This window comes from Mixophyes fleayi, chromosome 6, assembly GCF_038048845.1.
Source record: "Mixophyes fleayi isolate aMixFle1 chromosome 6, aMixFle1.hap1, whole genome shotgun sequence".
Lineage (NCBI taxonomy): Eukaryota > Metazoa > Chordata > Amphibia > Anura > Limnodynastidae > Mixophyes > Mixophyes fleayi.
In genome coordinates, this window is record NC_134407.1 from 141164331 (window position 1) to 141192021 (window position 27691).

A 27691-nucleotide genomic window follows, 5' to 3' on the forward strand; every position below is an offset into this window, starting at 1 on the left:
GGTGCCTTTACCACCTGTTTCATACTTGTTTTTGGGGCCCAATTGTACTGTACTCAGTATTGTGTTTACACAGAGTGTAACGCACCAGTATATGCATATAAATTTATATCCTTGCTCTGTGTCTTTATATTTCCCCTATAGGTCTGTGAAGACTGATGGGTCTGCTGGATGGTTGGTGCAAAATTTAACTTGTACCAAATGTAATTATATTTATGTTGTCAACAGACTGGCATATGTTACTACAGCAGATCTCCTTTATCAGGGAGAACAGCTTGTGCAGCCATAGCGACAGAGCAGTGAGTACGGCTCTATGCACAGATAGCGGACTTTCAAAACTACATGGCCTACTGGAAAGTCGGTACAACACTAATGTGAACGGTACAGTTCTCCATTGGGAAATACTTCTCTCCATATCGTGCCATGATTGGTGTCACTTACAGTCTCGGTAACGTACAGTTGTCTTTTATAGCTTGTCTTATATTTAAATAGTGCAGATATGACCCCCTATTATAAAAGATTATTGTATACCATAGGTAGTAGGGGTCTGGTTTAGGTTATTTTTTCTCTTTCCAAGACTGCGGGGTCTGCTGAAAATTGTTTCAACTCTATGCTGCTGTTCAAATAGGCACACTCTGCTACTGCAGATATCCTTCTCTGAGAAAATGGGCAGCCAGAGCGCAGAGCAAGGTGGGCTGCCTTAGTGGAGATGCCATTTTTCATGCACTTGTGCCATTTCTCTCGTGCTATGCTCCTTCATCTGATATAGTTTGCTCACAAGATAGGTTGTAACACTATACTTATTTGCTGCTTCACACTGCCCTACCTTGCTTATGTTTGAGTAGTGAGTTGGTGACTCTACCCCTAGAGTAACCAAGTTGTTTGTATTACTCATACAATCTTAATATTACACTAAATCTTGGACTTTTTATCTTTGGTTTTATTGGAGGAGTCTTACATTCCTTTTTATTCTCTGGTGTGTTCGTATGTGTTTCACACCAGGTATTGGATACCTGCAGCATGGCTGACAAAGGGACTTCTAAGCCTACAAAGGGCCTCTAAAAAGTCTGTGCAACTCTATAGTGATGTTGTATGTAACTATTAATTATCTTTTGGACAATCTTACCTGGATGTCTAGTGTGTGAGATGGAGTGCTGTGATGAATTCTTTCTGCGAATGCATCTGTGGCTATGAAGTAACCAACTTTAGCTTCGTCACCGACGACATCCAGAGCGAAACTCACTTGGGTACTGCCTCAGACATGTAGGTAGGGCTATCTCCTCTTTAGTTCTGAAGATAAATACCTGCTTCACAGCTAGTGCGCTAACCACTAGTGGAGTTACTCAGGCAGAGGTGAGTCAGTGATGAGTCTGGTTAGGGATGCTTCCTCATGGAACATTTGCTTAGCTCCCCCCAATACTAACAAGTGATATTTTGCTGAACCAATGCAATCCTTGCATCTAACTCTGTTCTCCTTTCTAGTAAGAATGTGGAGTTAGTTCACTAGTCTGAGGGGCAGGGTACTTGTGGTGTAGAAGATGCCTATAATGGACACAGTGTGGGAAAACTGGGTCCTGGGTGTTTGACAGATGTTAGGCTTGGTGGCACCTTCAGCTACAGATTCTTCTACCTTCCTCTTTTTATGACAGAGTTAACAGAGGTACGGTTTTATGCTGTCTCCTTAACCTACGCTGTGAATTCCAATTGCAGAGGAAAAATGTTAATTTTACTTTTTTTCCTTACCTTCAAAGGAGTATAATAATGACAGTCTTCTCTCAGGGTAGATCCTCCCATTGCCCACCTCTCTAGATCCACTACAACACTGGGTCCAAGTCAGTATGGGTACAAAGTGAATATTTTTCTTTAACTCTGCAGATGCTGCTGTGGGCATTTGTTAAGACCGTTCAGGTCTCTGGATTGATAATTCACGGCTCTTCAGGGTGGGGTGGCATAATTAACCACCATTCTCCATGAGGTGGGACCTTGAACTGGGTTTTTATTGGCTGAATACTTTTGGGATGTTAAACTCTGGATGCTCCAATTGTCCCCGTAGGTTTCTGCACTTGGCGGCAGTGGATGCAGGTTTTAAACAAACTCCAAGGTTATCCCATTTCCTGAGACCTATAGCGTTCTTTTCTGTAACTACAGGGTGTGAACTTTCTTTTATAGCCGTCAGCATTACTACACCGATTCGGCCTAGGTTTTGGTCCTTCTGTTCTTTCCGATGGATGAGAGTTGCTTCCACTAGCTGAGGCTGTTACATTCTGTGTTTGCTGGCCTGGCGTGACGTGATGCACCTTGTCTCCCTGGATGTGTATGATGTCTACCTCCATGTTCCCATAATGGAGGGGTTTCTGTATCTTCTTGTGTTTGCTGTACACAATGCAGTCTATGTCGGTTTTGCCCCCTTTTTGACTTGATTCCATTCCATGGTTCTTCGCCAGACTTGTTGCAATCATGACACCTCTCTTACGCTCTCAGGGCATATATATTGTGCTATTGGGATGATTCGCTATTTCAGCCACTGTCTTTTGAAATGTAATTATGGGGAGATTTGGCTGCATTCTCTGTTACCCAGTCTTCCTGGATCCCAGCCCAACTGAGGTTACTCTGATGGAATTTCAACACTGTGTCCTATGGCTGTTCCTCCCTGCAGGGCTCTGTCCTTTTCGTTATAACCAGGGCCGAGTATATCCTGGCCAGACGGGATGTGTCTCTTCTGGGGGACATGACGTTGCTAGGCTCCCTGGTGTTTGTGTTCCAAGTGGTTCCTCTGGCACATTTCATTCTGGTCTGCTTCAACAGGGTGTTTTTATGGATATTTTCCAGTTCCACCATTTAGCTGGACAGGTGGATCCTTATTTTGTCGCTCGTGTGGAGGTTGATGTACCCCATTCTATCTAGAAGTGACATGGCCATAAGGGAATTGCATATCTAACTAAGGTCCTGGGTGGTATTTCAGGTTCAGGTGAGATCGGCCATAATTTTCCCTGGGCTGGAGTTCTTTGAAATGGATGGGAGGCAGATTTGGATGCATAAAGATCTTTCAGGGCCGTGATCTCTTCAATTAGAGGTGATGGCTCGACTGGTACAGCGCTGAGGTCTACTAAAGCTGTTTCTCTTGGCCTCATGTTTGCTCTGCTTTGTTCCTCAATGCTGTACTAAGCTCCTCGGACTCAAGTGCAGTACACACGAATTCCATGGCAATCTGTAATGGTTTTGCTGGGAGATAATATTCCTGACAATTCCCATACTTGGCCGCATCGCCTCCTGGTATTTTGCTATCCTGTCTATGGCCCTCAGTCCACCTTTTGGTTACTTCCTTGTCCCATTTTCCTGGTATCGGGCTGGTTTTGGCGCTACTCTGTTTGTTTGTCTGCTTGGCCATGGGGCTACTGACACCATTTTCCTATGGGCCAAGAAATCTTTCCATGAGCTTGTGCAGACAGTGTTCAGGGGTGGTTTCTTTCCTCTCTTAATTACTGCATGTGTGGACTGCCTATGTTGCTGCCAGAGTGTATAGGTCCCTTGGGTTCCTTTGTCTGGGAGATGTGCACACCATACTGAAAGAAAACAGGAGGGATAGAAGAACAAGCGTGGGTAGCTGTCACATATGCATTTTATTGCAGTTGGATCCCTGCACTGTTTGATTGGCTTCCTTTGAGGGGCTATACCTGTGTGGTTGGATTTTAATCTCCTTATCCTGGGTGGTCCATGTAGTTGCTTCTGCCATCTTTGTTGTTCCAGGTCTCTGAGTAATCATCTGCCTATGCCTTTTACGGTTTTTGGCCGCTGTTAAAACTCTGTCCTTATTCTGAATCAGGCCTGCAGTACCTCTGTGCTACCAGAGGTGCTGCTGTTATACTCGGACAGGAGTTAATCTGACTCCCCTGTTAATCACTTGTGTCTGGCCTTTATAAGATTGCCTGTTCCAGTAAATTGTGCCAATTCATTGGTCTTTGCTGCTGGTCTTTCGAGAAACTCTTGTGATATGGTCCTGTTTGTTTCCTGGTATCTGACTTCTGCTTGTTCCATCGTCCGGACCCAGATGCCGACTTCGCTTGACCTTGCTCCTGTCTACTCCCTGGCATTGTTGTGGATTTCCCAACTTCTGACCCTGGCTTGCCTGACCTTCCTCCTGTTTGATTCTCCAGTGTATCATCCTGGTCTCCAGCTCCAAGCTAAACCTGGCAATACTGTTGTCCTGTGCCTGCACTTTGCCCATTGTACCTGCTACTCCTATGGACTTTTGTTTGCTGTTTTTCCATTGATTACATCTAGTTTATACCTGTGTGTAAAATAAAGGAACTGTTTTCAGCTATAGTACTCTCTGTGGTCTTCATACTGGGAACCCTAACAGGTGGTTGCCAGTTTTTGCATCCCAGGATGCATGCTTTGGGTGCTTGGTCTAATATGCAGTTGTTTCAGAGCAATTCCTCCCTTAGGGGTAGCTTTGGTATGTCACCATTGTTACAATGTCCCTCAATGGCAGGAAAGAGATAAGAGGATGTTTTACTCACTGTAAAATTCATTTCTCTGAGACCATTGGAGTCATTGTGCTCCTTCCCCTTCTTCTGACTCTTGTTTTTTTCTGTTCTAGGTTTGTTTGTTGTTAAACCTAGTTAGACCTCTTCTGGGCTTATAAAACTAAAGATGGCTTCAATGGGAGGGACATATTAGGGGAGATGCATCCTTCAGTTTAAGATTTAAAGTGCCCTAGCTCCAATTCCACCTACTCTACTTCGTTGTCGCAGTGTCCCTTGATGGACTTGGAGAAATGGATTTTACGGTGAGTAAAAAAATCCTCTTTTTTTGCAACAACCAAATGATCTAATTTTACATAACTGTAGAAGTTTAGTTCTATATGTGGAAAAAAGTATATGTATGCTATTACAGGTCTTTTTATTATTCTATACTTTAGGAATTTGCTTAAACACTAAAAATTCATTAAACAAATATAATGAATGTGTATGGGTATAAAATAGCTGAATAATAATGGTAATTATCTATTCCTATTGACACATGGAATTTTGGCTAGTATAGAGTATTTAAAATATTCACATGATGAAGATATCAATACTGTGTAGTCAGTTTCAAATTGTTTTTTAATTGTTTTCTAAGCCATTCAGACCAATGCAGTTAGTCATTGTATTTTAAATCTTCTGAGATATACATATTCACCATATATTTTAGATGTCTATATGGATCATTATATAATTTTGTATAAGGGTATAGATGTTATTCTATTGTAAGTCTTAGGGGCATATTCAATTGTTGGCGAGTTCTGTATTTGTAGTGAGTTACATGTGTTTTGTTTTTTTATTTCAGCATTTTAGAGCGCGTAAACTTTCCCCGCAATTCAATTCTTTTTTTTTTTATTTCGAAACGGTGTTCTCGCACTCCAGGTGTTTGTCAATGCAAAAGTATAGGGTGGATGAGAAACCGGTGCGTTAAAAGCAATTCAATTGTTTTTCAACGCAGCGGGTGAAACCGGCAAATCTGCAGTTTCATCTCGCACCTCCTTGGTGTGCTCAAAAAAAATAAAAGTTATTTAAAGGTCATAAAAAAAGGTTTTAAACAGCAAAAATAGTTACATAGGTTCATTAACATAAAATTGCAATTAGAAAGGATTAAAATTTCTTTAAAAATCGATTAAAAAAAACATTATAAAGTTTACCAATTTTCCTTTTGAAAACTAACATCAGTGGTTATTTTTTTTTTTTTTTGTGGCTGCCTGACCATAGGCAGCTATCAAAATTGTCAAAAATAGATTTTAATTTTTTATTTTTTTTTTATAAAAAAAAAAAAGCGTGTGGTCCCCCCTCTATTTAGTCTTAACCCTAGTACTGGCAGCCTACTGCTGTTTCCATGAAAATGGGGGAAAAATTTTGCGTGGGGTCCACCCTATTTTCACTGAACCAGCACTAGGCAAACCAGTCGAGGTTGGCGGCACTATAGCAGTGGGACACGCAGCAGAGGTGCCCTTGCCATAATGACTAACCAACCCCAGACTGTTCAGCGCTGGGCTGGATTCCCTATGGAGCGGGCGTCTAAGGGGAGATATGATTACTATGTACAAATACATTAGGGGTCAATACAGAGAGCTTTCATGGGAACTTTTTACCCCAAGGACCATACACAGGACACGTGGTCATCCCCTAAGGCAGTGGTTCCCAATCATTTGCAGTTCGCAGCACCCTTAGAGTCTCCAAATTGTTTCAAGGCACCCCTCCAAAATAATTACTGAACAGTCCTGTTTTAGAGGTAGTTGGGTCAAAAAGGTGTAATAAGTATTTAGGTCAAGACAGAAATACTTATTTAGTTGTAGGCAAAAATGCCCCTCTGCATCCAGGCACACTGCCCCCTCTGCATCCAGGCACACTGCCCCCTCTGCAACCAGGTACACTTCCCCTCTGCAACCAGGCACACTGCCCCCTCTGCATCCAGACACACTGCCCTCTCTCACGTTGCCCCCTCTGTCACGCTGGCCCCCTCCTCTGCCCTCTGTCACGCTGGCCCCTCCTCTTCCCTCCTCCTCTGCCATCTGTCCTCCTCCTCTGCCCTCTGTCCCCCTCCTCTGCTCTCTGCCCCCCTCCTCTGCCCTCTGCCCTCTGTCCCCCTCCTCTGTCCTCCTGGTCTGCCCTCTGTCCCCCTCCTCTGCTCTCTGTCCTCCTCCTCTGCTCTCTGTCCTCCTCCTCTGCCCTCTGTCCCCCCTCTGTCCCCCTCCCCCTCTGCCCTCTGCCCCCCTCCCCCTCTGCCCCCCTCCCCCTCTGCCCTCTGTCCCCCTCCCCCTCTGCCCTCTGTCCCCCTCCCCCTCTGCCCTCTGTCCCCCTCCTCCTCTGCCCTCTGTCCCCCTCCTCCTCTGCCCTCTGTCCCCCTCCTCATCTGCCCTCTGCCCTCCTCCTTTGCCATCTTTCCTCCTCCTCCTCTGCCCTCGGTCTGCTCTCTGTCCCCCTCCTCCTCTGCCATCTGTCCTCCTGGTCTGCCCTCTGTCCCCCTCCTCCTCTGCCCTCTGTCCTCCTCCTCTGCCCTCTGTCCCCCTCCCTCTGCCCCGCGCCAGGCAAAAAAAAAAGAAAGAAAACAGAAACTTACCAATCCCGCAGCTGTCACTGAATGACGTCAGTGGCAGCTGCTGCGGGAGAGGAGGCTGCTGGGTCCCGGCGCCGCGCGGATTGGTAAGTTTCTGTTTTCTTTCTTTTTTTTTGGGCTGGCCCACGGCACCCCAGTGACACACTTTGGGAACCACCGCCCTAAGGTTAGAGGAGAGGAAATTTCACAACCAGCAAAGGAAGGGGTTCTTTACAGTAAGGGCAGTCAAGATATGGAATTCATTGCCAGGGAACGTTGTGATGGCAGATTCAATAGATATGTTTAAGAAAGGGTTAGACAAATTTTTAGCGGAAAGGTGTATCCAGGGATACGACCGTTAATTAAAATTAGAGATGGGCGGGTCCGGTTCTCCGAGAACCGAACCCACCCGAACTTTGGGTATCCGAGTACCGAGCTGAGCAGCTCGGTACTCTCCCGCCCATTCCGAATCCAAATCGAGGCCGAACGTCATTGTGACGTCGTCGGATCTCGGGGCTCGGTTCTCGCGATACTTCAACTTTATAAATACACGCCTCCACAGCAATCCATCGCCATTTGACAGAGGGAGAGAGCAGGGTGTAGTCATAGGCTAATTAGAGCAGGGACAGAGAATACAATATTGTTCTTGCAATTGCTCTAACCAAAATCGCTAGTGCAGAGAGGAGGATAGAGGTTTATTATTTTTTTCTTCATATTTGGCACTCCCCAGCGCTTTTGGGGTGTCCCCCATAATTGTGCATAAATATTTCTGGCTGTCAAAAGTCATATCTGTCAGCAGTATCTACTAAATAATTTTTAGCACTCCTCAGTGCTTTTGGGGTGTCCTCCCTAATTGTGCATTAATATTTCTGGCTGTCAAAAGTCATATCTGTCAGCAGTATCTACTAAATAATTTTTAGCACTCCTCAGTGCTTTTGGGGTGTCCTCCCTAATTGTGCATTAATATTTCTGGCTGTCAAAAGTCATATCTGTCAGCAGTATCTACTAAATAATTTTTAGCACTCCTCAGTGCTTTTGGGGTGTCCTCCCTAATTGTGCATTAATATTTCTGGCTGTCAAAAGTCATATCTGTCAGCAGTATCTACTAAATAATTTTTAGCACTCCTCAGTGCTTTTGGGGTGTCCTCCCTAATTGTGCATTAATATTTCTGGCTGTCAAAAGTCATATCTGTCAGCAGTATCTACCAAATAATTTTTAGCACTCCTCAGTGCTTTTGGGGTGTCCTCCCTAATTGTGCATTAATATTTCTGGCTGTCAAAAGTCATATCTGTCAGCAGTATCTACTAAATAATTTTTAGCACTCCTCAGTGCTTTTGGGGTGTCCTCCCTAATTGTGCATTAATATTTCTGGCTGTCAAAAGTCATATCTGTCAGCAGTATCTACTAAATAATTTTTAGCACTCCTCAGTGCTTTTGGGGTGTCCTCCCTAATTGTGCATTAATATTTCTGGCTGTCAAAAGCCATAACTGTCAGCAGTATCTACTAAATAATTTTTAGCACTCCCCAGTGGTTTGCGCTCAGAATGGATTCAAAGCAGTCCACATATGATCTGAATGAGCAACCAGGTTCTGTCACCAGTCCTGATGTTAGTGTTCCCAGTACGTCATCTGGCCAAGGCGATGTCAAACAACAGAGTGTTTTCAAATTAGTGCAAAAAACAAAAACCAAAAAAAAATTTACTGTATTGAAGCGAAAAAGAAGTGTAACTGAGCAAAAGTTAAGTGACGATAAAAAAAAAATTGCAAGCATGCCATTCTACACACGCAGTGGCAAAGAGAGAATGAGGCCTTCACCTTTGGCTATTAGTGGCAGATCCCAAAAAGTTACCCAGCCTACAATTGGTGCACAACTACTGTTACGCGTCAAAGCCGAGCTGCAAGATAACAGTGAGGCATTACAGGAGAATATTTGCTCTGATTCACAAATGACAACAATCCCTGTGGAGAGTCCATCCAACAGTGGGATGTCTAATCGTGAGCATTCTGCTGATGTGTGCCTTAATAGCCCGAGTGTAGCCGGTGATACCCAAATTGAGGATGCCACTTTGGAATTAGAAGAGGATGAGGGGGAGATTTGTGTAGGCGACGAGGGCGCTAATGAGGATGTTGATGAGGATGAGGTTGTTTGTGTAAGTCCTGCACCAGTGGCAGCAGTTCTGGCACGTGACAAGAAAAAGGCCATTGTCATGCCTAGGCATAAAACAAAAAAATCCACTTCTTATGTGTGGAATTATTTCTACCCAAATCCAGACAACAATTGTATAGCCATTTGTAGTGTATGTGAAGCCACAGTCAGTCGAGGGAGGGACCTTAACCATCTTGGAACCTCGTCTATGTTACGCCATTTAACGAGAGTTCATGGCAAAGTGTTGGGAAAAGCTGAAAGTTCTTCCCAAAAGAATACAAGCACTCCCTCATCAGCTAAGACCCTCCGCTCACCGACATACCGACGGCTACAAAATACACCCACCACACCATCCTCATCAATATCCTCAGTAGCGCTCGGAGTTAGCCCGGCATCCCACTTAAGGCTGGATGACTCCGGCACTATTATTGATTCCTCTGAAGAAAGCGTTAGTCCTGCTGCTGCTGTTGCTGCTGCTGGGGGTGAATCGTCATCCCAGAGGCAGGTTAATAAAATGAGCAGTCCTACATTTCAGCAATTAACTGTGAAACAATCATTTGCGAGGGGAAGCAAATATGACAGCAGTCACCCAGTCGCCAAGCGAATCACAGACGCCATGGCTGCAATGTTAGTGTTAGATCTGCGTCCAATCTCCACAATAAACGCAGCTGGTTTTTCACAGTTAATTGAGGTTTTGTGTCCGCGTTACAGAATTCCATCGCGACACCATTTCTCCCGTAAAGCTATTCCACAACTATACCAAAAAGTGTGTAAAAATGTAGAGATTGCGCTGAAAAATGCCATTCTGCCCACTGTTCACTTAACCACAGATATGTGGACAAGTGGAAGTGGCCAAACCAAAGACTATATGACTGTGACAGCCCACTGGGTTGGTCATTCACCTTCACCAGCAGGAACAGCAGCAGCATGTACACCACTACGTAACATTTGTCACAGGCAGGCCACTCTTTGTATCACCGGCTTCACTAACAGGCATACGGCTGACAATTTGTTACGCAAACTGAGAGATGTGATTGATGCATGGCTTATACCACTCGAACTCTCCCCAGGGTATGTCATTTCAGATAACGCCAACAATATAGTGCGAGCATTACAGCTGGGTGATTTCCAACATATTCCCTGTTTTGCCCACACCATCAACTTGGTGGTGCAGAGCTTCCTACGAAATAACCGTGAGGTGCAGGAGATGCTTTCGGTGGCCCGTAAAATTTCAGGCCATTTCAGGCATTCAGCCACAGCATGTAGGAGATTACAGCAGCTCCAAGAGCAGTTTAACTTGCCCTGCCACCAACTTAAGCAAGAGGTGGTAACTCGGTGGAATTCCACCCTGTACATGCTTCAGAGGATGGAGGAACAGCGCAAAGCCATCCAAGCGTATTGCACAAGTCATGACATTGGGAAAGGAGGGGGGATGTATTTCACTCTTGCACAGTGGGGAATCCTTTCAGTGCTGTGCAAGGTGCTGAAACCATTTGAAGTTGTGACATGTGAGGTCAGTGCAGACTCTGCTAGTTTGAGCCAAGTCATTCCTTTAATTAGACTATTGGAAAAGCAGCTTGAGAAAATGAAGGAGGAGCTGAAAGCAAGCAATTCAGCAAAGTATGTTGGCCTTGTCGATCAAGTACTTAATTCGCTTCACAATGATCCTTGAGTTATTAAGATCTTGAACTCGGATCAGTACGTTTTGGCCACTGTGCTTGATCCAAGGTTTAAAACCTACATTGAGTCTTTACTTGTAAATGAGCGAGATGTGAACTTTTGCAAGGAGCTATTGCTCAGCAAGTTGGCCGCTGAACTGGGCCTCGGCTTGACGACGTGTCCTCCTTCACTTTCTCAAGCTGTTGCTCGTAAAAAATTAAATTTCCAAAAAAGAAGCAGGGAAGACACAGGGGGCAGACCAGAACAATTTAACATCTGGGCTGGTTTAAAGGATTTTTCAAAAAAATGTGTCACTTTGCCCATAACTCCATCCAATATGAGTATAAATATGCAAAGGATGGTGGAGGATTACTTTCAAGAGGTAGTTGATATGGAAATGTCAGACAGTCCCTTTCCTTACTGGGAAGAAAAGCAGGCCATTTGGAAACCCATGTACAAACTTGCTTTGCAATACCTAAGCTGCCCACCATCCAGTGTGTACTCTGAACGAGTGTTCAGCACAGCAGGGAACTTAGTCAGTGATCGCCGTAGAAGGTTACTTCCCAAAAATGTGGAGAAAATGATGTTTATAAAAATGAACTACATCTTCCACGAGGAAGGCCTTCACCATCCAAGACATCCAAGCACTGACTGTTCTCTAATGGCGGATTCAAGCGGCGATGAATTGATAGTCTGTGATGATGACGTACACACTGATGAGGGTGAGGATTAAGCTGAAGATGATGCCGATAACATCTTTTTAAAACTTTCTATGTAAGTGTAGGGTGCAATCTACCCCCAAAGAGGAAAGGGACTTGTGGCATTTCCATATCACATACCATCTTGAAAGGCTGCTGTTAGGGCAATTTATCCTTAAGGGTAGGGTGTCATAGACAGAGTGACCCTAAACTGGCTTTGTCCATTTTTCATAATATTGTACAGTCTATAATGGCTGAATTTTTGGGTATTTTATACAAGTGGAGGGGGGCCTAGAGAGACAGAAACCAAACTGGCTTTTTCCATGTCAATTAATATTGTACAGTCTATAATGGCTGAATTTTTTGGTATTTTATACAAGTGGAGGGGGGCCTAGAGAGACAGAGTGACCCCAAACTGTCTTTCTCCATGTCAATTAATATTGTACAGTCTATAATGGCTGAATTTTTTAATATTTTATACAAGTGGAGGGGGGCCTAGAGAGACAGAAACCAAACTGGCTTTCTCCATGTCAATTAATATTGTACAGTCTATAATGGCTGAATTTTTTGGTATTTTATACAAGTGGAGGGGGGCCTTGAGAGACAGAAACCAAACTGGCTTTTTCCATTTCTTTACATATTTAACTATAAGTGTAGGGTGTAATATACATTCAAAGACGATGGCTGCATTGCCAATATGCATAGATGGAGAGGAAGACAATCTGTTTTGTGTGTAGAATAGGCCTACCAACGAAGAATTAAACTGTTTTTTTGGATGATTTATTACCTCAACAATTAGATTACTTGTCTCTAAAACAGTTGGAGCACTAAATTGGGTTAATTTAGGCCCAAAAACATGGATTTTCCAAAAAAATAGCAAAACAAAACCAAACAAAACCAAAACCAAAACACGCAATGGCGGTTTTGCAAAACCAAAACCAAAACCAAAACACGACGGTAATCCAGATCCAAAACCGAATCCAAAACCAAAACACGGGGGTCAGTGACCATCTCTAATTAAAATGAAGGATAGTAGTGGATATAGGGTCAAAATAGGACTGCAATATTGAATCTGGGGCAGGGGCGGATCCAGCCTATTGCTTTACCCCGAGCGATTTTAGGGGGGGCGATTTAGGCCCCGCCCCTTTCTAATTTCTAAGGCTGCCGGCGGCTGCACAGTATGTGCAGGTCCGCTCGGCAGTGACCGTGTGCTGCCCCGCTGCTCTGATTGTGTTTAGAACACAATCAGAGCAGCCGGGCAGCACACTGTCACTGCTGAACGCCACTGATCTGGGGGGATTTTCACAATGGAAACAGATTGGCGGTTGCTTACTCTGGATTAATTCCAAATATAAGTGCAGGATCGCAGGAGATCCAAAATAGATTGAACTTGATGGACTGGTGTCTTTTTTCAACCTCATCAACTATGTTACTATGTTACACTAGGGCTCTTCCTACCCCCGTGGGCTGTGGGTAGTAGAATAATAAACGGCGATTTATTTTGAAAAAAACAAACAGACACCATTTTGTTTTGTGGAACTGCAGGTCCTAGCCAGCCATGTTGGCCTAAATACTGTGGGCATGCTGCTACTTGTATAACTAAAAGCACCAGCATACCCACGGCAGCCAGGGCATGTTGGCACTTGGATAACCACAAGTGCCAACATGCCCTGACACCCGTGGCTGGCTGGAACCTGTAGTTCCACAAATCAAAATGTTTAATAAAATCACAATACCCTCATTCCAACCACAATTCTTTATTAAAAATAATAAATTCACAAAAAAACAGTAAACACCCTCATGAATACCATAGATTTTTATTAAAAATAAAAAATTCCCAAAATACTCACCATTAAAGAAATCCTCTGTTGTCTGAAGCTTTAGCTCCCCAAACAGATGTAAACAAACGCCCACTAAAATATTTGTACCTTCCAAAATGTCCGGCTTGCCCACTGTCCTCAAATATTTGTACCTTCCAAAATGTCCGGCTTGCCCACTGTCCCCAAATATTTGTACCTTCCAAAATGTCCGGCTTGCGCACTGTCCCCAAATATTTGTACCTTCCAAAATGTCCGGCTTGCTCACTGTCCCCAAATATTTGTACCTTCCAAAATGTCCGGCTTGCCCACTGTCCCCAAATATTTGTACCTTCCAAAATGTCCGGCTTGCCCACTGTCCCCAAATATTTGTACCTTCCAAAATGTCCGGCTTGCCCACTGTCCCCAAATATTTGTACCTTCCAAAACGTCCGGCTTGCCCACTGTCCCCAAATATTTGTACCTTCCAAAATGTCCGGCTTGCGCATTGTCCCCAAATATTTGTACCTTCCAAAATGTCCGGCTTGCCCACTGTCCCCAAATATTTGTACCTTCCAAAATGTCCGGCTTGCCCACTGTCCCCAAATATTTGTACCTTCCAAAACGTCCGGCTTGCCCACTGTCCCCAAATATTTGTACGTTCCAAAATGTCCGGCTTGCGCATTGTCCCCAAATATTTGTACCTTCCAAAATGTCCGGCTTGCCCACTGTCCCCAAATATTTGTACCTTCCAAAATGTCTGGCTTGTCCACTGTCCCCAAATATTTGTACCTTTCAAAATGTCCGGCTTGCCCACTGTCCCCAAATAGTTGTACCTTCCAAAACGTCCGGCTTGCCCACTGTCCCCAAATATTTGTACCTTCCAAAATGTCCGGCTTGCCCACTGTCCCCAAATATTTGTACCTTCCAAAATGTCCGGCTTGCCCACTGTCCCCAAATATTTGTACCTTCCAAAATGTCCGGCTTGTCCACTGTCCCCAAATATTTGTACCTTTCAAAATGTCCGGCTTGCCCACTGTCCCCAAATAGTTGTACCTTCCAAAACGTCCGGCTTGCCCACTGTCCCCAAATATTTGTACCTTCCAAAATGTCCGGCTTGCCCACTGTCCCCAAATATTTGTACCTTCCAAAATGTCCGGCTTGCCCACTGTCCCCAAATATTTGTACCTTCCAAAATGTCCGGCTTGCCCACAGTCCCCAAATATTTGTACCTTCCAAAATGTTCCTGCTTGACAAATCTTGAATTCTTCTGGCCAGGGGGGGCCATTCTTGCTTGCAGACAATTCTTCGGCCCTGGGGGGGCCCATATTTGTAAGATCCACGATTACCTTGCTTGAAGATAAGAAAAAACAAAACTAAAAACAAGATCAGCCGCATTCCTCTGACTAAAACTCGCTAAGAACAATAGTTAGAGAGCGAGGTGGTGTTTGCAAGATTTGGAATGGAAGTTTTTTTTTAAAACGGCTGCTCGAACCTGTAAAAACGAGCGGAGGATTTTTTATTTTTTTTCCGCGGCGGGGACATTTCAACCTCGCCAACAATTGAATATGTCCCTTAGCGTTGTAACTTTAATTTTAGATTTCTATTGACAGTGTTATTGATGTTGTCTGATACATCGCAGAATGTGTTGTAATAATATTATATCAGATAGTTACTTTGTTACATTAAATAATGAATACTTTTGACCTTCTGATAACAGTGCATATCAGCACTGAAATGCATAAAAGCAAAACTATTAATGATTCTAATACCAGAAATTTTACGTAATGATGATAATAGTGCGTGCGCCGCAATATTTTTGGCTATAACGCCAACAATTGCATATGCCCCCTAGAATCTAATTGGTTGCTATAGGCAACATCTCCACTTTTTCAAACCCGCAGTTTAGTAAATATACCCCCAACTCTCTCCTGAAAATCCAGAATCCTATATGCAGACTTCGAAAATATCCAATTCATTGACCAGAACCTATGCATATAAAACATCAGAAAAGGTCTTTCTAATCTATTGCACAGAATCTATGAACGGATAATATCAGAAAAACTCTTTACTCATGTGCACATTTTTATTATATTATGTACATATTGTGGTACCAGCTGAGTTTGTAACTGTTGTAGAGCATACATACAGTATATATAATGTGTGTTATGCGAGTATCAGAACTTTGTTGAGTGCAAGCGCAGCTAATTATTTTTCATTTTTTACTTTAAGAAGCAGAAATGACTATTCCTCAATACTTTGTATGTTGTTTTATCCATTTTTACCACCAGCTATACTCTGTGCACAAAAGGGCATTAAATACATTCCTTCCATTATACACCATCCATTTTATAACACCATCCCCTTGGTGAACGCAGTCTAACCAGCACTGCAAATAGGGTTCACTGAATTATTTGAAAAATACGCATGGATTTAAAGCAATAGGACATGACATGTCCATATCTGTGCAACAGTCACCTGGAACATGCATGTACTTTTTAATTAATCTTTTTGCAGTACCAGTTAAGTTGCTTTCACCAAGCGAATCTACCACAGGCGTAGAGAAAGTGCTAATGTCCTTAGAGTCTTCTGTTTTTCATAAATTACCTAGGCATATTTTTGGAAACTTGTTGAAAAGCATCCCAGTATTCCATTGCATAAAAGATCATTAGATCCTAAATACAAGCAAATCTAAAATAAAATTACATCTTGTTAATTTTACAAATTCCACTGTCCTCTGTTATCTAGCTCCCTGCAGAATCCTTCAGTACACTTACTGGCAAGAAGGCTGGTGTGCTTTGAAAAAAAATATACCTTGGCCATGACCAAGCTCTTTTCTTAAATGTCTAATGCTTTTTGGTTTTGATTATATTTCTGATAGAAACATGGTACAATGTGGTCTGCCAATGCCAATGTGTCTATGTCACCATTGTGATCACACAGCCTTTTTTTTGTTGTGTTTTTTGCTTTTTTCTTGCTACATATGTGACCAGAATTTTGTAGACTGCTTTTTATAAGAATGCATAGAGTCCCTCCAAATTCAGTGGGCTGCTCCATTAGCCAAATCACCAGATATCCTTAATTTCATGTGCTTCTATTTTGGTAATTTGGTAATCAAGATGAACTAACACAGTTGTTAGTTTGTCTTGTTCCTGGTAAGTGAATACCCAATTTTATTCAAAGAAATAAGTGCAGATATTTAATTATATATATATTAAGTACAGGGTGGTAGGTCATGCTGATACTTCTGGTTCCACAATAGCTGGAAAACCACAGGTTACCTATCACTACTCCAGATGTGAATTGCATATTAACTAATTCCTTTTGATAACTCAGAATTATTAGTTTCATCCACTTACATGCAATATAACTATGTCACTAATTGGGTTTTGTGTAGGTATAGAGTGTGGTGCATAGACTAGACATACATAACATGGCAGTAGACATTAAGGGCCTGGTGGGCTGATTTAGACTTGGGAGTAAATCCAGCTAGAGAAGGTTGTTATAGGGGCAAATTTAAAATGCGTGGACAGATTTAGAATGGAGGGAGGGGGGGGGGGGTGTAGCTCAACTCTAAATCACAGTGTTAAAATTAATCTGGCTAATGTTTTTAAATGCAAAGGCAGGCAATATTTTTTTACCATTTGCCCCAAGCTGTAAATGAAGCCCTAATTGGTTTCACTGACTGTCAGACACAAACATATAACCAAAAGTAGGTATAGGACTGTAACTAAAATAATAAAACATAAATACAAACAATAGATGGCTATGAACAGGGGCAGGCTGGGCTGGGAAACATCTGCCTCCGGGCCGGTTCCATAGCGGGCTGCCATGGGCTGGTGTCACTGAGCCTTCTGCATTTTTTTTCCTTTAAAATGTTTTTAATAGGCTGCAGAGTCGAGTTTTACCACCACCCCCCCCCCCCTGCTAAAATTTGCTAGTCCGCCCCTGACTATGCATATTTTACTAGTAACATAGGGAGAGGGAGCAGGATGAGGGACTAGAGGACAGGAAAAGGGCAAACAGGGAGGGAAGGGAGGTAGACCACATAGGAGGGTTGTTAGGATGAGGACATTGGTTTGCAGAAGAGCTAGGCATCAAAGCTTGAATTTAGAGATTAACAAATTGTTGATTATGGAAGAAGGTCCATGGGGCCCACACTTTGTGGAAAGATGCAGAGCAGATGCCCAAGCGCTATGGAATTTGCTGGCTATATATAAATAAATAATGATGATGAGAATGCTCGTTATGTGCTCCATTCGATATATATGTGCCACATACGGTTGCAGATAGAGGTGATGGTAGGGGAGAGAGGATATTCAGGAAAATGTCATTGTGAGGATACTGGGTTTTTAGAACTGAAGTTCACTAGGTTACCTTGCCATCTTAGGTTCTACAGTAACACAATAGCGTGGTGGGGCTTCGGGCATCAGTATCCCCACTCCACAGAAACTCAACACCAGTCAGCCCTGGACCTTTCAGGTAATCAATCTTCAGAAAATTCCCCCCCTCCCTGGATTGTCTCCTTATATCCATTGGCAAATTCCCACTGTTTTTCCACTCCCCCGGGCAAACCCCTGGGTCTCTTTGTCTTAAACATTGGTGGGGGTTGGAGTGGGAGTGGAGATGAGTTAGCCTTCCTCAGTGGCTCCCCTGCCACAATGTCTGAGCCAGTCCTGTAAAAAACAATGATCTCTTTTGGTATGTGTCAGGGCTTCTAGTTCCTCGTCCTCCTCATCCTCCTCGTCCTCCTGTGTTTTTCAGTTAGTTGGTAGTAAAACATTTCTGTTTTCAAACGGTACCCTTATGGGACCTCTGCAAGGCAAAAGATCCAACAAAGTTAATAATCGTCTGTGTGGAGCATGTGACAACCTGTTACCTAAAGACACTGTAGGAGTTTTGTGTGTGTTGTGTGTGCCCCAAAAAAGATGGAGGATCCACAACCTCCAGAACAATTTAAACAGTTATTTTCCTGGATGATGAAATGAATGCAGGAATCTTTGTCCCAGGAGCAAGGGCCAATAAGGGATACAACCCAAATGGATGAGGATATTGGAGGACTGGAGCCTGGAGTCAATCTACTGAATCAGTTAGTGATGGGGAGAATAAAGAAGATCCTAGCATGTTTAATCTAGACACAGTTAATATTATCCTCAAACATATCAATAAGTCTATGGGTATGGATAATTTACCTGTCCCCATTTTTCATATGCATAAAGTTCTGAAAGAGCTAGTTTATAAAGAGTGGGCAAACTGTATGTATCCCTTTTAGCATGAAGATGTGACCAAATGGAGTCTGGTACCAAAAATTGATTCGGCGTTAGCAGATTTATCATCAAGCACTACTATCCCATTAAATGATGATGGTACCCTGAGAGATCCTATGGTCAGAAAGATGGAGAATACGTTCAAAAAGTTACATATTCCCTCAGACATTGCACTTAAATCTGGTATAGCAGTAGCCTCAGGCTCTAGAGCTCTTAGATTATGGGCTAGTACTTTGCACACGGACATTGAAGAGAAAATCAGTAGACAATATCTCTTAAATTTTGTGTAGAAATGCAAAAGAGCATTGGTTTTCTATGTGAAGCCTTGCCAGATACTATCATTTTTTTCTTGTAGAAACATGTCTTCAGCAATAGTAGCAATAAGAGCTCTTTGGCTATGCCCATGGGCGGCAGACCAAAAATTGAAAAACCGTCTAACCATGCTTATGTTTTGAAGGTACATTTCCTTTTGGTAAAAAACTTGATGCTATGAAGATGCAAAAGTCTGCTGTATGTAGATCTAATTGTCTACCGCAAGAAAAAAGAGGAAGGCGTGTTTCATATTTCTCTTCAAGGCAGCAGTTTAAAGAAGCTTGTACTTATTGATCTGGAAAACTATATTCCAACCAGTTTCATAATAACTCTAGAAAGTCCTTTAGAGCAAAATGATGCATGCAAGGACAGCAAGGAACACATTGACTTTCTTCAATCCATCCTCTGTTTGTTGCTATAGTGGGCAGAATTGTGTACTCTGCAAAGGTTTGGAAACTCACCACTCAGGATCAGTGGATTCAAGAGGTTGTCAGTAAAGGCTACAGGATAGAGTTTCTTATTCAGCCTCAAGGGAATGAGTTTGTCATGTCCCAAAATACATCTTCCCTACTGGAGCAGCAGGCTTTAGAAGATAGCCTTCAGAGTCTGTTGAAAGCGAAAGTTATTGTTCCCACTCCTGCAAACCAGGAAGGTACAGGGTTTTATTCAAAACTATTTCTAGTCCAGAAGTCATCAGGAGGTTTCAGAAGCGTCCTGGACTTATGAATCCTCAGTCGTTTGTACAAGCAAGACATTTCCAAATGGAGACAGTCAATTCAATGTTCTAGAGCTAAGAGCCGTTACAAATGCTGTTATGAGAGCCCAAGTGTTCCTGAAAGGAAAACTGATTCATATTTACTCAGACAATGTCATGGCTGTGGCATATATAAATCATTAGGGGGGAGGGGGGTAGCAGGAGCCCCCAAGGGAAGAAGGAGTTGGCCAGGATCATGTCTTGTGCGGAACACTATATTCCAGGGATAATCGCCTTAACCAGGATATTGTTATTCCTTTTGTACCACTAGGCCCAGGATCCTCAGATGTCCAGCATTCACTTGCTTTACTTGATGTGGTCATAATGTTAAATAGTTTTATTCAAGTACTTTATGATGCACAGAGGAGAGGTTGACCCGCAAATAAGCCAAAGATTGCAAGATGGATTAAAGCAGGGATTCAATATGCTTACTTCATTGCAAGTATTCTGGTGCCAGAAAATATCTTAGCTCAAACCACCACATCTATGAGTGCTTTCTGTGTGGTGCAGCATGGGGTCTCATCACAGCAGCTATGTCAGGCAGCTACCTGGTCCTCTGTCCATACTTTCACAAGATTCTACCTTTTTTAATATTTTTGCGTCCAAGGATACAAACATAAGGTTTTGCACACAGCTATATCTAAGCGTACCCTCTCCTAAGGAAGGCTTTGGAATGTTCCCATGGCTGCCATGTCCGCCATAGTGGATGTAAAAGAAAAGAGGATTTATGGTACTTGCTATTAAAAATCCATTTCTCTTAGTATGTTTGCGGAATACTGAATTTTCATCTATTACGCTCAATATTTGTATTGTTATGTTTGTGGAGAATTATTTTTTTTCTTGTTTGTTTCTGTTGCCCTTTTTCCTTGGACTTTGCTATTTAAACTGAGCATCACTTGGTGAGGAGTTATAGAGGAGCTTTTTTGTTTTGAGATTTTAACTCCTAAGCGTCCAGCTCCAGCACTGGCTTCTATATCCCATGGTCGCGGTATCCCCCAATGGAACTCAGAGAAATGTATGTAAGGATAAGTACCAAAAATCCTATTTTCTTTTTCCCCTCACAAAAACTTATTGTTACAACAATTGGAATAAGAATATTGGATTCTTTATGTTGCAATTAAACTTGGGAAACAAGTTTTTCTGTAGTACAATGCAGCATGAATAACTATACTGGTTAAGAATGCTAATGAAAACACAAAGAAGTTATTAAATTTTCCTGGTGTTAATCATGTGGGGAAAAATGGTGTAATTTATTAAACTATGAACATGTAATTTTTTTAGTAAATATAGAATTCCCAAATTAGGTGAAAAATTTAATATAGAATTAAAATAAAAGCAAATGATCACCAATGTAAGTGTAAAATAATAATAGTATGTTATACATACAATCAACTAACATTAAAACTCATATACTTGGTAAGATCATATAATAAAACCTATAATAAAAAAATAAAATCAAGTTATATGACTATATATGACTGATAAATATCATGTGAGATCCTGCATCTCTAAATATCCACACACTAATAGGTTAGGACACCCAATTTATAGCACAGTCCTATGCAACATCCATGTCAGAATATCACTTGCGCTTGAACAAAGAAAGTGGAAAGTTAGAATTAGTATAATTCTTTGGTAAATAAAAACAATGCAGCCATTTGAAAGGGAAAAAACTCAATTATCGTCATATAATGCATGTCATCAATGTTGAAGGGCAAATTGTTCTCTACCTGCTTTTATGTGTAAGTACTGACATTTTTCTGTAATTAACATTAATTACAGGTAACTATCAGAATGCTCGTATCCCTAGTAATTTAACCTTCATGTTTTATTGTATTAATTTCAAACCAACCTAACTTGCTGTTCTACACTGCAGTATTACATTTTACTGACACTTTCCCAGTAACATATATAACTCCATACAGCTGTTTACACAATGCCTGAAACCGGATATCTCCAAGCATGTGTATGAAGAACCTGCAGAACCCGAAATCGAAACCCTTAGAAAGGAGCATGAAGAGTTTGGTATGAATATATAAACAAGAAAAACACTGTCTTGATTTTGTGTACTTTGTTGCCCTGACTCAGTTCTCAGCGCTCCCATTAGGCAAGGTTCTGGTCGGCGCCACAGACTTAAAATGCTTTTATTATGGTACTTTAAAACTGTGCGGCGACCGCTGAGCAATACCTTCCACGGCCGCCGCACAGTTTCAGATAGATCCATGGGGAGGGGGGAGGGACTATGGATCACCACTGCCGCCCTCCCCTCCAACAGCCGATGTGGCGCTCTGTCTCCTCCCCTCCACTCACTGACTGTCGGGCGTGACATCATCATCACGGCCTGACAGTGTCAGTGAGGGATGGTAAGAGCCAAGTTAAGGTAAGGAAAGACCGGTGGGGGGTCCGATTTTGAAATTCTGTCTAGTGCGCCGAGGACCCTAGCACCGCACCGGCCCTGTTAGTCTAGTTTATAGCTTTAGTTTGTAATGCAGTCAGGGGAAATGTGTTCTCTTTTGGTGTGGTTGTATTGTATTTGGAAATTTGTGTAAATGTTTCATGTAAAAAGAATCATTAATTTTGGCCAGTATGGTAATTTTTGTTTGTATGGTCTATGTGCTTGTAATTCTATAGACATACCACAGCTAGAGATGACCACACTAATGGATGTTGGCTCCTCCTGCACAGAAGAGTCCTCAAATTTGCACGATTTGACTGCATATAATCAGACAACAAGCGATGTCAGCAGATCTGTACAGGAGGTAAAATCTAATGTTTTGTGTATCACCACTGAGTCCAGTACAGGTGAACAAAACAAGAAAAGAACTGGTATATCTAATTTTGTATGTAGTTTTAGGTATCTGGAAGGAAAGTTGTCAGGGCAGCATAAAATAAATCTTTTTGCAGTATGGTCCAGAAATAGAGTCAGTTTTGGTATCCTTAGCCCTGGTCTTGACCTCAATTCAACTCCCTGGCTCCACCCCCCTTCCCTATCCTATCCCTTCCCACATTACACCATTATACATTTCATTATGTCTCCTTTATGCACACTTTACCAAAGCAAGTCATATGCACAGGCCCTTGATGCATCATTTATTGTTTTATTCTATATAGATTTGTCTACCTTTTTTGCACTTTTTGTTCACCTGGTGGCTTATTTATTTGCTTCTACATTTACCATAATCTTAGATACTGGCAATTGTTATTGTTGTTTATGAAATGCAGCAATATATTCCTTACAAAAATAAATAAAAAAACATTAAAAAGACTACTATATCCGCAAAAGTGTAATTTTTTTTTTTAAAGTAAATCTCAGAATTGGTTAAAAAGTTTCCCTAAAACTGTGGTTCCGTGTCAACCAACCACATGCGCAAAGGACCATATGCAAAAGATTGAATTATTAAAAATAACATCAATTTACTTTCTAACACTGTTAATACTTGCAACAGGTCTACTCTATTGGTCAGCAAAGAAATATCTTGCATGATGTAGTAAAGTGATAATTTTCACCAAAATAACTCACTGCAAAATTAGAGATGGTCACTGACCCCAATGTTTTGGTTTTGCATTCGGTTTTGAATCTGGATTACCATCGTGTTTTGGTTTTGCAAAACCACCATTGCGTGTTTTGATTTTGTTTGATTTTGCTTTGCTATTTTGTTGGAAAATCAATGTTTTTGGGCCTAAAATAAACCAATTTAGTGCTCCACCTGTTTCATAGATAAGTAATCTAATTGTAAAGCTAATAAATTATCAAAAAAAAACAGTTTAATTCCTGGTAGGTAGGCCTTCATTTATTCTACACACAAAACAGATTGTCTTCCTCTCCATCTATGCATATTGGCAATGCAGCCATCGTCTTTGAATGTATATTACACCCTACACTTATAGTTCAATATGTAAAGAAATGGAAAAAGGCAGTTTGCTTTCTGTCTCTATAGGCACCCCTCCACTTGTTGAAAATACAAAAAAATTCAGCCATTATAGACTGTGCAATATTAATTGAAATGAACAAAGCCAGTTTGGTTTCTGGCTCTCTAGGCCCCCCTCTAATTGTCGAAAATACGAAAAAATTCAGCCGTTATAGACTGTACAATATTAAGAGAAATGGACAAAGCCAGTTTGGGGTCACTCTGTCTATGACACCCTACCCTTAAGGAGAAATTGCCCAAACAGCAGCCTTTCAAGACGGTACGTGATATGGAAATACCACAAGTCCCTTTCCTCTTTGGGGGTAGATTGCACCCTACACTTACATAGAAAGTTTTAAAACTATGTTATCGTCATCATCTTCAGCGTCATCCTCACCCTTATCAGTGTGTACGTCATCATCACAGACTATAAATTCATCGCCGCTTGAATTCGCCATTAGAGAACAGTCAGTGCTTGGATGTCTTGGATGGTGAAGGCCTTCCTCGTGGCAGATGTAGTTCATTTTTATAAACATAATTTTCTCCACATTTTTGGGAAGTAACCTTCTATGGCGATCACTGACTAAGTTCCCTGCTGTGCTGAACACTCGTTCAGAGTACACACTGGAGGGTGGGCAGCTTAAGTATTGCAAAGCAAGTTTGTACATGGGTTTCCAAATGGCCTGCTTTTATTCCCAGTAAGGAAAGGGACTGTCTGACATTTCCATATCAACTACCTCTTGAAAGTAATCCTTCACCATCCTTTGCATGTTTATACTCGTATTGGATGCAGTTATGGGCAAAGTGACACATTTTTGTGAAAATTCCTTCAAACCAGCCCAGATGTTAATATGTTATGGTCTGCCCCCTACGTCTTCCCTGCTTCTTTTTGGGAAATTTAATTTTTTACGAGCAGCAGCAGCTTGAGAAAGTGAAGGAGGACACGTAGTCAAGCCAAGGCCCAGTTCAGCGGCCAACTTGCTGAGCAATAGCTCCTTGCAAAAGTTCACATCTCGCTCATTTACAAGTAAAGACTCAATGTAGGTCTTAAACCTTGGATAAAGCAAGTAGCCAAAACGTACTGATCCGAGTTCAGGATCCTCCTTCACTTTCTCAAGCTGCTGCTGCTCGTAAAAAATTAAATTTCCCAAAAAGAAGCAGGGAAGACGCAGGGAACAGACCACAACATTTTAACACCTGGGCTGGTTTGAAGGATTTTTCAAAAAAATTTGTCACTTTGCCCATAACTCCATCAAATACGAGTATAAACATGCAAAGGATGGTGGAGGATTACTTTCAAGAGGTAGTTGATATGGAAATGTCAGACAGTCCCTTTCCTTACTGGGAATAAAAGCAGGCCATTTGGAAACCCATGTACAAACTTGCTTTGCAATACTTAAGCTGCCCACCCTCCAGTGTGTGCTCTGAACGAGTGTTCAGCACAGCAGGGAACTTAGTCAGTGATCGCCATAGAAGGTTACTTCCCAAAAATGTGGAGAAAATTATGTTTATAAAAATTAACTACATCTTCCACGAGGAAGGCCTTCATCATCCAAGACATCCAAGCACTGACTGTTCTCTAATGGCGGATTCAAGCGGTGATGAATTGATAGTCTGTGATGATGACGTACACACTGATGAGGGTGAGGATGAAGCTGAAGATGATGACGATAACATCTTTTTAAAACTTTCTATTTAAGTGTAGGGTGCAATCTACCCCCAAAAAGGAAAAGGACTTGTGGCATTTCCATATCATGTACCGTCTTGAAAGGCTGCTGTTTGGGCAATTTTTCCTTAAGGGTAGGGTGTCATAGACAGAGTGACCCCAAACTGGCTTTGTCCATTTCAATTAATATTGTACAGTCTATAACGGCTGAATTTTTTTGTATTTTCGACAAGTGGAGGGGGGCCTAATGAGCCAGAAACTAAAATGGCTTTGTCCTTTTCAATTAATATTGTACAGTCTATAATGGCTGAATTTTTTATTATTTTAAACAAGTGGAGGGGGGCCTTTAGAGACAGAAAGCAAACTGCCTTTTTCCATTTCTTTACATATTGAACTATAAGTGTAGGGTATAATATACATCCAAAGACGATGGCTGCATTGCCAATATGCATAGATGGAGAGGAAGACAATCTGTTTTGTGTGTAGAATAAATGAAGGCCTACCTACCAGGAATTAAACTGTTTTTTGGATGATTTATTACCTCTACAATTAGATTATTTATCTATGAAACAGTTGGAGCACTAAATTGGGTTATTTTAGGCCCAAAAACATTGATTTTCCAACAAAATAGCAAAACAAAACCAAACAAAACCAAAACCAAAACACGCAATGGCGGTTTTGCAAAACCAAAACACGACGGTAATCCAGATCCAAAACCGAATCCAAAACCAAAACATGGGGGTCAGTGACCATCTCTACTTAAAACTCCTGATGTTTCAGTTGTTTATGTAAGGGGATTTGGTGGCCCAGGGTAAGGTTAGGTACACCCTGAATATTTTTCAGCCAACCATTGGGCCAATCAGCTGATATTCGACTGTTTGGTCAGATATCGTGTTAGTGTGTATACTTACATGATAAACAATAGTCGTCTCAAAGTACCAATTGTCGTTTCATTTAGTTGGTTGGCATGTTTGATAATCTCGTTCCAATCACCTTCTGATCCTGTAGTGTGTATGCACTCATGTTCCCGATCTTCATAGACTTTACATAGTCATGGTCTTTTCAGCTGACGCTGAATCCCCACTTGCATTTCTGGTCCTATAGCGTATTTATTTCCCTGAGATCTCTCCTCTATACTATTGTGGAAGGGTCAAGACACTCATATGTTGGGATCTTTGCATTTTCAATGAATATGTATTTTGTGTTTCATCCAGCTTGAAAGATACACTGTTTATTTTGAATGCATGCACTCACATAATAATGTCTTTGGAGAAGGGGAATCTGGGATTTGTGTCCTAAGAACTTTATGGGCTTTATTCATTTGAAATTATGCCTATCTGATTAGTGTCAAAACAGGTATGTGAGGAAATCTCAAGTTGGTTGAGGCCTAACGTTTCCACAATTCCCCTTTTGAGATGCTTATCTGTTTGCTGTGCCAACCTGGCATTGCGTCTGTTTATTGAGTTGACATCTGTTTTCATTTTCATTTCTGCTACTCCTTAAGGATTTCCTTAGGAAAGATAGTTTAAGACTCTTAATCATGCAGTGAAGGATGGACAGCTCGGTTACAAGGTTCTGTTTTTCTTGTTGTGTAAAATAGTAGGTTTTTCATGTTTTGCAGAGGTTCTGTGTAAGTTTAAGTATTGTGTCATGGGCTAATAGCACAATAATTTCTAAGTATAGGCAGCTAAGATCATGCATTCTCCTCATACTTACCAACTTTACAATGTTGGTATCCGGGAGTCTGCGGGGGAGGTGAGCGTCATGGGGGATGGGCCTCCAAAATCTGAGTCATTTAGGACCCGCCACCCCGTGATGTCATGACGCAAAACGCGTCATTTGACAGCGGGGGCGTTTGTGACCTAATTCTGCCCACTTCACTAGGAAGTGGGCAGAACCGGATTTTTCCACACTCGCCCAGGAGTCCGGGAGACTCTCGCAAAATGCGGAAGTCTCCCGGACATTCCGGGAGAGTTGGCAAGTATGATTCTCCTTCATTATCTGACCTACCTTACTCCTGCTATGTATTTTTTAATGCTTGAAATGTGTTGTGGATGATTTAGGAGGACGTTTCCATCAAAGACATACACAGGAATTTGACAAAAAAAGCTTTTGCAGAGGGACGTCTTTGGGATTACTATCCTTGATACATTGGAACCAAATATTACATATTAACAAACTATGTAACTTTAATTGTGTAATTTGAAAGACACTAATATTTGGTAAAGTGTCTTATCATATCGTGTAATGTAATAGCTATTGTCAGCGATAGTTTTGGTATGACTGTAGTGATGTTTACCTAAATATAAATTGGTCAAGTTGCTGAATATGTTCCTGGTAGCTTCAGACATCCACCTTATTCCTGATATTTTGAGTAATCCACTGTATTCCTGGGGGTAAATTTATCAAGTGGAGATGA

At 41.8% G+C, this 27691-nt stretch overlaps 1 protein-coding gene across 3 annotated transcripts in view; it reads left to right on the plus strand.

Annotated features, from left to right (window-relative positions):
* The window catches only part of RAD21L1 (RAD21 cohesin complex component like 1), a 196026-nt gene that overhangs the window by 100827 nt on the left and 67508 nt on the right, over positions 1-27691 (plus strand). For all 3 annotated transcript variants that reach the window (XM_075176591.1, XM_075176592.1, XM_075176593.1), the window contains 2 exons: positions 21624-21723; positions 22330-22457. In XM_075176591.1, coding sequence (XP_075032692.1) covers positions 21624-21723; positions 22330-22457 — 228 coding nt within the window. The remainder of the gene's footprint in view (positions 1-21623; positions 21724-22329; positions 22458-27691) is intronic.